The sequence below is a fragment of the Xiphophorus couchianus genome, chromosome 16 (assembly GCF_001444195.1).
Source record: "Xiphophorus couchianus chromosome 16, X_couchianus-1.0, whole genome shotgun sequence".
Lineage (NCBI taxonomy): Eukaryota > Metazoa > Chordata > Actinopteri > Cyprinodontiformes > Poeciliidae > Xiphophorus > Xiphophorus couchianus.
Genome location: NC_040243.1, coordinates 931,317 through 942,355, shown reverse-complemented (window position 1 = coordinate 942,355; position 11,039 = coordinate 931,317). Strand labels below are relative to the sequence as shown.

Here is an 11,039-nt window from a genome sequence, read left to right as displayed (position 1 = left end):
TTGACAGGTGAGAGAAAAGAGGAAAAAACTGCTGTTACGGTTCTTTGTATTGTGCTGTGGAAATGTCAGCATTTTCGTTTTTTTTTATTGAATATCAAGTTTAACAGAACTGGGCAATAAAGTGGTCCAATTTAAAAATGTTTTTTATACTTTGTGTTCAGCTACACATGTTCTATCATTTGAGATAAATACATATTTTAAAACGAACATATGGCCTATTATTTGAATTTTATGTATAATTGCAAATTATAAAAAAAAATAAAATTAAAACGACTCGAAATGACTTGAAATTAAAGGTTCCTGACTTGAGCCTTGACTCGACTTTTGCCTGTCTTTACTTGAGACTTGACTCGGACTTGAGGACAAAGACCTGAGACTTACTTGAGACTTGCAACACAGTGACTTGGTCACACCTCTGCTTCACAGATTATTAAAACTTTACCAACTCTGGCCCATATTCTAAAACCGGTTAGAAAATTAGTTTGCAAATGAATTAAAGTTCTTAACTTTCAATAAGTAATTTAAAGACCCAACTAGCCACCATTAGCAATACATGATAATAGCTGTGTATTTTTCAGTATTTAAGATATGAAACATTAAAAGATATCATCATAAATAGATGTACAACACTGTGTGTGCCACTGTAAATGAGATGCTATTTATATACAATATTTCCCACCGCAACTTTCGTATTTTTCCGACTTGGAACAGCTTCCAACTTCAGAGAACAAATGCAATGCGCCATCTTGTTTTTCTACCAGAAATAGGAAGGTTCGAAGCTTTTATTGTGAAGGTCTGACCGGATGTACTTTGTTCTTATTTATCTCTGCACAGAGGAGTCCTCGGCTTCTCTGCGCTGATACAGCAGCGGACAGTTTGTATGTATTTTCTCTCTCTGTCGTCTCAGAGCATTTTCTCTCCGCAGCAGCTTTTTGTCGACATAATGTCAGATTTCGAGGAGTTTGAGAAACAACTGAGCGAGAACCGACAAGGTTAGTTTATTTATTTATATTTTTAAATTTCTTCCGTCGGCATTTTCTGTCTGTCCCGGTTTTTAAGGCACAAGCTAGCGACGTTACGGCTGCGCGTGCCGTTAGCTCGCTGATTTTTATGAATGAATAAACCGGCGTGACGACAACTTTATGTTTCTGCGGCTCGGATGGTTCTCTGCGTGTCCCGGCGGTGATGAGGCTCAGCTCGGCTTCATGTCACAGACCGCATCCATCATTTACAGGCTGCCAGCTCACCTGTGGGGGAAAGAGGCAGGAACATCCTCCTATTTTAATATTTATTATTAAATAAAAAAAAAAAAAGCTAGATTTCTTTTAGTTGGCAGCAGCTGTCAGAAGTCCACATCTACTCATATGCAAAATGTCAAATTATTTTATTTTTTATTGATTATGTATGAAGGGTTTTTCAACCAGCATGGAAGGATTGTACAACAAACTGTAACAGTTTTTATTAAACAAGAATAGATTGTTTGCTCATTATTTTAATCCACATATGATGGCAATTATTCATTCATATAAATATTTAATTAGCAGGTTTCTGGATGTACTTTCTTCAGAGTTGGTTAGAGTAGAAATAAATGTACTCAAGTAACAGTAAAAAATAGTTATCCAAGAAATTACTCCAATAAGAGCAAATATTAAGTCCAAAGTCTTCTTAAGTACTGAGTAATAGATCATAAAATCTGATTTAATGTTTAACCATGTTAAAATATTAAGTTAGATGGAGATTCTGGTATTTTAAGGACTAAAAATAAAATAACATAATTCTAAATTAAATTCAGGCAGAAGAAATGCTTTTTCTACATCACATTTATTAAATAATGTATTACTTATTGTAATGTCAAGTATTTCTAATCTTTATATATATTATTTACTCTATCTTACTACGAAAGAAAAAAACAAAGCTTTTGTAAAAAATGGGAGGTCTCACTCAAGCCTGTTTATATTTATAAAGTTTCTCAAAGTGGGTTGAGTGGGAAGAAATTTGACTTAAGAGCAGCAATAGGTCATAATAATGCTACTAAAGTAAAAGTAAAAGGTAGTAAAACCACTATAAGTATGTTTGTTTTAAAAGTACTACTCAGGTAAATGTACTTAGTTACCTCCCACCTCTGGTTCAATCCTGACAAACTATATTTTGCGACTTTTCAGGCAGAATAATTGTATCGGCTAAAATTGGAATCAGCAGTTTGGGTTTTTAAAGATCGGTCAGAAAACTGCAGCCCTGATTTCTGTTTTGTTGTGTTTAATGGAGGAGGTTCTCTGTCCACAGAGAGGGAGAGGGAGCGGCACAGGAAGCGGAGTCGCAGCGGGTCTGCAGGCCGCGGCGACAAGCATCGCAGCTGGAGCAAAGACCGAGGGAGCCGCAGCCGGGAGAAGAGGAGCCGCAGTCGGGACCGGAAGAGCCGGGACCGCCGCAGCTCCTCCAGGGAGCACAAGAAGCACAGGTCAGGCTCCTCCCTCACCAAGAGGAAAACAAACCGATCCTGGGCACCAGCTATTACCAACACCGGTTTATGTGGTGATTCTCTCCGTCTAGCCGCTCACCAAGGAGAACGAGAAAGAAAAAGACATGTAAATACTGGGATGTTCCTCCTCCGGGCTTTGAGCACATCACACCGATGCAATACAAAGCTATGCAAGGTGATCGTACCCTTCCCTCCGTAACTCGGTGACAGTTCTTTTAGCGTTTGATTGTCTGTTTCATCTGCTGCATCGTCTCACGTCTGTCCAACGCTGTCTCTCCCTCAGCGGCGGGTCAGATCCCGACCATAGCTCTGCTGGCTACCGCCGCCACCACCGGAGTGGCTGCCGCGCCCGCGCAAGTTCCCATCGTCGGCAGTCAGATGACGAGACAAGCCAGGCGGCTGTACGTCGGGAACATCCCGTTTGGCGTGACGGAGGTGAAGGCTGCACCACGCTGCGCCGTTCCTTAGTCCTGCATCGTTTTTCATCTCGTTTTGTGATTCTGCTGCGCAGGAGTCGATGGCAGAGTTCTTCAACGCTCAGATGCGTCTGGCAGGCCTCTCACAGGCGCCCAGCAACCCGGTTCTGGCCGTCCAGATCAATCAGGACAAAAACTTTGCTTTCCTGGAGGTCAGCCTTAAAGATTCCAGTCAGTCTTTTGTAAAGCTTTGATTTTCCTACAAGAGCTTTTACTGATTTTCATTTTTCTTTAAGAAATATCACATACTGTAGAAAATCTTCCCTCATTAATAATTCATATTACTTTCTGCAAGACTTTGTAATAAACATTTAGAGTGTATTTGGCGGAAACACTACAGGTGCAAACACACAAAAAACAAATGCAACAGAAAAACGCTTCAACCACAGCAAATGGAAGCATATAAAATGGAAAAAGCAAAAACAAAAAAATCCCCCATCAAATATGAAATGCTGCAAACTCGCGCCACAAAATGGAAGTCCTCCAGACCACTAGGGGGAGTCAACCTACAAATCATCTATGACCAGATCCTCAGTAAAGACAGGATGTCTAGAAGAAAGATGGAATAAGAAAGGAAAAGCTGCGTTATATTTCATGTCTAATAATATTATAGAGCAGCAGCGTATTACCTACTCCAGACTCCCCCTAGTGGTCTGGAGGACTTCAGTTCTGTTCAGCAAGTTGGACTCACTTTTTGATTTTCTTTACCATTTGCAGTATTTTGTCGTTTCCTTCCTGTGGGTATAGCTTTTTTAAAGTTTTGAAGCATTATTCTGCTGCATCTTTTTGTGTGTTTTTTGGGGGATTTATGAAATCCTGAAATTTAAAATTAGAATATTACATCAGACCAATAAAAAAGATTTAAAAAACATCCGTTTGATGAAAACTACGTTTAATATCTTCTTAAAAGTTGTTTTTAAAATCTACTTTTAATCATTGGAAACAAGACTCATTGGAACGTACTGAATATAATTTATTAACAGAATTTATTAAATAGTATAAACGTCCTGATGCCAGTTTCTGTCCTGTCTCTGTTTGTCTCCTGTAGTTCCGGTCGGTGGACGAGACGACGCAGGCCATGGCCTTTGACGGGATCATCTTCCAGGGTCAGTCGCTGAAGATCCGACGGCCTCATGACTATCGGCCGTTACCTGGAATCTCGGAGCAGCCGGCCTTCCATGTCCCAGGTGTCCGCCTCTCTGCTGCCGTCGCCCCGCTCTCCTGGGCGCTCTCTAACTCTCCTGTCCTCCCGATGCGTAGGCGTCGTCTCCACAGTCGTTCCTGACTCGCCTCATAAACTTTTCATCGGAGGCCTTCCTAATTACCTTAACGACGACCAGGTATTTACCGATGGCAGTCTGCACAGCTTCTCTTGTTTTCCTCTCTTTTCTCTCTCACGCTGAGCTTTTAGTCTCTCAATCGGGCATTAATGGCCGCCGAGGCTTCCTGTAGAAACATGGCACCTTTAATTAGGATAATAATGTAGGAATCTGACTGTAATAATGTCAAATATTTTGTGGTAGCTCCAACATGATCTACATTCTTGATGTAAAAGAGTCCTAATAATAATCTAATGTTAAGCGAAATGACTTAGGAAAGGTAAGTAAATTTTAGCTTTATTATTTATAAGCATCATTTATTTCTTCTCAAAGAAAAAGTCCACCTTAATAAAATATAAGCCAAGCTTTTTATCAGGTAGTTGAAATTTGCCCTTCTAGATTTTTTCAATTGTTTGGTGTTTTTCTGCGTTTAGGTCGACATTGTGTCTGCTCCTTTGGATGGAACAGAAATTTGATAGTTTTATCTGCAGTCAGAGATGTTTATCAGATATTAAAAAGTGAAACGTCTGCAGTCTGTGAGAGTTTCTAGTCCAGATGTAAGGTATGAAGCAGGTCTAACATTCATGACCAGGTTCTGTAAAATGAGTTTTCATCTCCAACCATGAAGCCTCTGAACTGATGCCAGCTGATGAGGACGACTGGCTGAAACGCTGAGACTTCCCTGAATGATTCCAGAAACACCTCCAGCTGCAGGAAAACTGAGTTTACTTTTCTTTTGAGTCAGACGTTATTTAGATGTAGCCGCTACTCTTTGCTCATGCAGCCTGATGTCTGTTATTCTCTTTTTCCTCTTTATTTCCTGAATAATTTCAGTCACTTGCTCTGCGTTGATACTCACAGCTCTTTCATTTTTGTCCCCCCACTTTGTCCCCAGCTAGGGGCCAGTAAGATCGTTAAGTCTGCGCTCATAATTTGTTCAGTAGTACTCATCCACCGCTGCCATGCCAACATGTAACTCAAGGCAAGTAAGAATCTCTGGCCCACACTCGGATCCGCAGCGAGCCGCCAGGCTCTGTTTCCCATCATGCCTTTGGAGCGCTTAGGATCTGGTTATCTGGGGGGAAACACAGCAGCTCATTAAGACATAGTGGTGATAATTAGCAGTGAGGGGGCTGAGGGATTTCTGTAAAGGTAAGCTTTGATTGGATGGTTTTTTTTATTTAGCTTTAAAAAGTCTGGGCAAGTTATTAAAATATTAACTACTTACATTACGCAAACAAACTTCATTTTATTTGGGTTTTAGGTGAAGAACCGACACAGTGTCTGGTGCTTAGAGAAGAGGAAGGGATTCAGTGTTTTTCTGAAAAGTGTGGCATGCATTTGGATTCAGGGAGCTGCACTCCAGGGTCACTAATTTAGGGCTGAAAACTAACATGTTATTTCCCTAAACCTGGAATCTGCAGCCTCTATAAACCGAAGAGTCCAGATGAACAAAACTTATTTAGAGCCAGAGATATTAAATAACCTTTTATGAAAAAATAACATGGATATCTACTGTAGGAAATGTTTGTTTTATTTCTGTGTTTAGATTTTAAAACAAAGAACAGCATAAAACATTAACAAAAAGAGGGTTGATACATTTTCTTCTTTGGGACGTTTCAATAAAAGTTCATGCTTAGTTTATTGTGGAGGAGAAAAAAATGTAATCTATTTTTTTGGTCATTTTAGTTTTAAATAAAGAAATAGATAATTTTTAGAGGTCTAGATCAAAGAATATTCATGTGTTAGAATGGCCTAGTCAAAGTCCAGACCTGAATCTAACTGAGAAACTGTGTCAGGACTTTAAATTGACGTCCACAGATGCTCTCCATGCAGTCTGAGCACTGTGCATGCCGCACCTTTCAGTTCAGGGGGGTGGATGCTTTTTCATGTCAGTGATGAGGGATGAAGTTGCAGCGTCGCAGTGCAGCCATGCAGTGCTGCAGCCATGCAGTGCTGCAGCGTTGCACCCTGGCGTTCAGAGGGATTTCTGCTCTTAGTGCGACTCTGGCTGCTGTTTGCAGGTGAAGGAGCTGCTGACGTCGTTCGGGCCGCTCAAAGCCTTCAACCTGGTGAAGGACAGCGCCACATCGCTGTCCAAAGGTTACGCCTTCTGCGAATACGTCGACATCAGCGCCACCGACCAGGTAAACGCTCTCCTGCATCCAACCGCTTCAGCAGGCGGTTTGATCAATCAGTCAATCAATCAAATTTTATTTGTATAGCACATTTCAGCACCAAGGCATTTCAAAGTGCTTTACATCGTATCAAACTCAGAAACACAGATGCGTCGGTTGAAGCTGTTCTTGTTTTTGTTCAGGCGGTCGCCGGACTCAACGGGATGCAGCTGGGCGACAAAAAGCTCATCGTCCAGAGGGCCAGCGTGGGCGCCAAAAACGCTAATCCTGTGAGTTTGAGATGCGACGTATGACTCAAAAATGAGCCAAATATGAATTAGGTCAGGGGTTTTCACAATGTGGGAGAACTACAACTTTAAATTAGCAAATCTGTTCATTATGTCTCTGTTATGTGTAACATTAGGATTAATAATAATTACATCTGGACTTGGGTTTTGCAATGGCATGTTTGCAGAAAACTAGATTTGTTGTAGGAGCTTGTGGAGAATAAACAGGCAAAATGATAAATTTGCTCTTAAGTGCCAAAAATGTGTTGAATAAGTAAAATATCAAATAAATACACAAAGACAAATTATGCCAACGACACAAACAATCTTAAGCAATCAGTTTGATCCTCCTGCCTCTTTAAAACTTATTTTAATTTAAGTTTTTAATTTACATTTAAAACTTAATGCAAATGAGATTTTAAATTAATTACAAATGACTGTTCAATAATCGATTAATCACGTGTTATGCAACAAACAAAAAGCTATTCCTCAAATTTTAATTCAGTACTCTGTTAGCATAAAGTGAAAATAAGCTCAGGCATCACAGTCACTTCACTGGGAATATTAACATTAACATGTCAAAATATGTAAAAAAAAAAAAATACCATGAAATAAATAAATGGGTCGATGGCAGCTTAGCTGAATTGTTAAGAACCTTTAAGACATTAGACAAAAATAACCCACAGGGACTATTTGAAGATCCTTAATAGTTTCATAGATAAACTTATCAAAAATAATTAAAGTTCATTATGAAGTTCTGTTCTGCAAACACAGAGGTGGTAAAAGAGACAAAAAAAATTCTAGTGGTAAAATTTAACCATGAACAAAACGATCCAAACGAGCTGAATGTCAGTTTCATAACTTGTATCAAGTTTTCTTCTTTGTTTTTATGGCGACTGGTGCATTACCGCCACCTACTGACCTGGAGATAAAGAGGAAAAAATAAATTAATAATTCTTTGAAATCAACACAATAATTGAACCTTGTATTAATAAACGAAATTTCAGTAAGTTTTTTAATTTAATAAGCTCCAAGTAGTGACTGCAGGAGTAATTCACTTTTACAACAGCGCCCCCGGTGGCTGGATGAATGATTACACATAAAGTTGGTTAAAAGTTAGTTTTTCTGGTTCATGTTTTTTCCTTGTGTCACGCCCCACCTGAAGAGCTCTGGCGCCCCTCATTGGTTCGCGCCCCTCACTTTGAAAAGCCCTGTGTTAGCTCATTGTCCGTCTGCAGAACTCCATCATCGAGACGCCGGTGACGCTGCAGGTACCGGGGCTGCAGCGGCTGCAGAACTCCAGCCTGCCCACTGAGGTGCTGTGCCTCCTTAACATGGTGATGCCAGAGGAGCTGGTGGACGATGACGACTACGAGGAGATCCTGGAGGACATCCGCGAGGAGTGCTGCAAGTACGGCAACGTCCGCTCCATCGAGATCCCCCGGCCCGTCGACGGCGTGGAAGTCCCCGGCTGTGGAAAGGTTCGCTCTGAGACTCTTGGACCGGTTGAAGTCGCATGTAGAAAAGATTAAGCTTTTACAAACAGGCACAGCTGAGCTGAAGTATTACTTGGCTCTTTGCTGCCATCTTGTGGGTTAATGTGGAAAAACTTCTACTACTTCAACTTCCGAGCCATGTTTCCCTCAGCGTCTTTTATTCACATTTGGAAGAATCGCATCAGAAACGATTAATGGAAAATCAGATTTCCTAATTAGTTTCTTTTAAACATTTTAAAAGTTTGCTCAAATTTTTCAACTAGATGGAAACATGACCGCTAGCATGTATTTAACAGCTGCATGGTTTGCATGAGAACAGGTAGTTGCATAACGGGTCGGTTCTGATCCGTTCCTCTGCTCCTTTCCTCCAGATCTTTGTAGAGTACGTTTCTCCTGCAGACTGTCAGACTGCCATGCAGGCCCTGACCGGCCGTAAGTTTGCTAACCGAGTGGTGGTGACCAAATACTACGACCCGGACATGTACCACCGACACGAGTTCTGATCCACCGACCGACACGAGTTCTGATCCACCAGACCGCTGGTCGGCCCGCTTCCTGTTACTCCTCTGGAGGGAAGCTGGAAAACCGTCACTGTGTCATCGTCCTCTAAACCCGGAGCGCCACAGAGTCCAGAACCTCAGATTAATTCATCCAGATTAAACACAGCCTGGCGTTTCCATGGAATCTGGATCAATCTGGGATTACAGTCAGGAAAGTTTTAGGTCTGGAAAACAAAATCAGAAAAACTTTGGAAATTATATTTTTCAGTACATTTTCCATTCTGTCTTTCCTTCATTGTGTCCATTATTTCTCATTTCCTTACTCACATCCTTCATTCCTTCACAATTTTCTTCCTTCCTTCCTTTTTTCCATCTGTCCATCCTGACCATTCTAGAAATATCTACCATGAGAAAATGGTGAACTTTTGTATTTATATTGTAAATCTGGATAAAAATGAGAATTCTGGGAATTTGATCCTGGAAAAGTCCTGCTGCTGATGATGATGGTGATGATGACGATGATCATGATGATGGTGATGATGGTGATGGTGACGATGATCATGATGGTGATGATGATGATGATCATGATGATGGTGATGATGATGATCATGATGATGATGGTGATGGTGACGATGATCATGATGGTGATGATGATGATGGTGATGATGATGATCATGATGATGATGATGACGATGATCATGATGATGGTGATGATGGTGATGGTGACGATGATGATGATGGTGATGATGATGATCATGATGATGATGATGATCATGATGATGGTGATGAAGAAGAAATCCTGAGTCGTGTTTGCGGAGCAGCGAGACAGAGAGGCGTATTCAATCCAAACTCAAACTGCCTGAGCGTCGCTGAGGAAGAACAAACTTTTCTTCGGTCCAGATTTTCCTCCAGAGCACAAACATTTATTTATTTATTCTACATTTAAAAACCCATCATGAAATGTTGCTGCAGAGAAATATTTATTGAATTTATACACTAAATATATCCTGCTTTTTGCCCTATATATTATTATTCCTTTGAACCTCTACTGTGCAGGTTTGCTGCTAAAGTAAATTATGTAAATATGAAACATTAATTTGGAAATAAAAGCACAAACGTCAAGCTGCTCCAGTTACCCAAATGGAAACTTGACCATTTGCTAAACCTTTTTTATTTAAAATCTATAAAAATAAATGTTTAAGTTAGGGTTCTTACCCTCATGAAGTAATATATTTACTTGTATTTAATTATATTTTATTATTTTATAAGTCACATCTGACCTTTAGTGGATCCACAGACCGTGTATTTTTAGCTGCCACCAGTAGGGGGCACTAGAGCACACAAAGAGCGAAGGCTTATCAAATGGTCAATTTTAAAAGTGTATTGAACAATTTTTCCTAAATTTTTAAACAGTAAAGCACTTTAAAAACAGTTAAACACATGTTTAGAGTAGCACCTTTCTAGATTTGTAGAAGATGCACCGAATAATTCACAGGTTACTGTTTTATTGCTGTTGCATCCTGAAATGATTTTAGTATATTTAAAATATTCTGCTTTGAAATAAAAGACACCTGAGCAAACATTGTCTTGGATAAACAGAATAATTTCTGTTTCTGTGTAGATGTGTGTTTTATTGTGTGTATCAAACATATCAGCTGGTTTGAAGCAGCTACTGTGTGTTTTATACGCGACTCGGAAGGCCAAAAATGTAAAGGAAAAGGAAAGTTTTTAGTTTCTTTAACCTCCTGCCATTGCCTCGAATAAACGCTTGTCTCCCTGTATCTGACTGCTTATGTGGATTTTTCTGTACATATTGAACACAAATAAATAAAAATATTACACTACTTGATGTGTTTACTGGTAAATGTGTTCTAATGCTGTGTTGTAGATACATTTCTACAAAAACAAATTTATCAATGAAGTATATTTTATTCATATTTTAATAAGATAAAATATAAAGTTGTCATTTATATTTTGTTTTTAAACATTTCCATTACCATCACAATTTCAGCTGATCTTTTCCATCATTATATGTATTTAGAACTTTCTTTATTATTTATAAACTTACTTTAATACAATTTAGTGCTTATTTCTCTACTAAGTAAATGTTCTCATTTAAGTTTTAAATTAAACCAAGTCTGAAAATTTCATAGCACCCATTTTAATAAAAATGGCTGTTTTTGCAATCTTTGTAACCTACTTGATTATTGTAGCTGTTTGTTCATGTTATTTACCCTTTTAAAAATTACATTATCAATACAGAAATTTACTTATATATTTTTCTAATTTAAAAAAAAAACATCAAATAAAATATTAAATTGTTATAAATAAATAAAAATCTGAAGAATTTTTTTTTTTGTGTATC

General features: G+C 39.1%; 1 protein-coding gene across 1 annotated transcript; it reads left to right on the top strand.

Annotated features, from left to right (window-relative positions):
• The first annotated feature begins 816 nt into the window (after positions 1 to 816).
• On the top strand, positions 817 to 8,951 carry LOC114160415 (splicing factor U2AF 65 kDa subunit-like). The gene is made up of 11 exons (XM_028043007.1): positions 817 to 992; positions 2,284 to 2,458; positions 2,551 to 2,654; positions 2,763 to 2,914; positions 2,991 to 3,107; positions 4,004 to 4,142; positions 4,216 to 4,295; positions 6,299 to 6,421; positions 6,595 to 6,681; positions 7,917 to 8,159; positions 8,546 to 8,951. Exons 1-11 carry the CDS (start codon positions 881 to 883, stop codon positions 8,675 to 8,677), a joined length of 1,464 nt encoding a protein of 487 aa, XP_027898808.1. The 5' UTR covers positions 817 to 880; the 3' UTR covers positions 8,678 to 8,951.
• Positions 8,952 to 11,039: the final 2,088 nt, after the last annotated feature.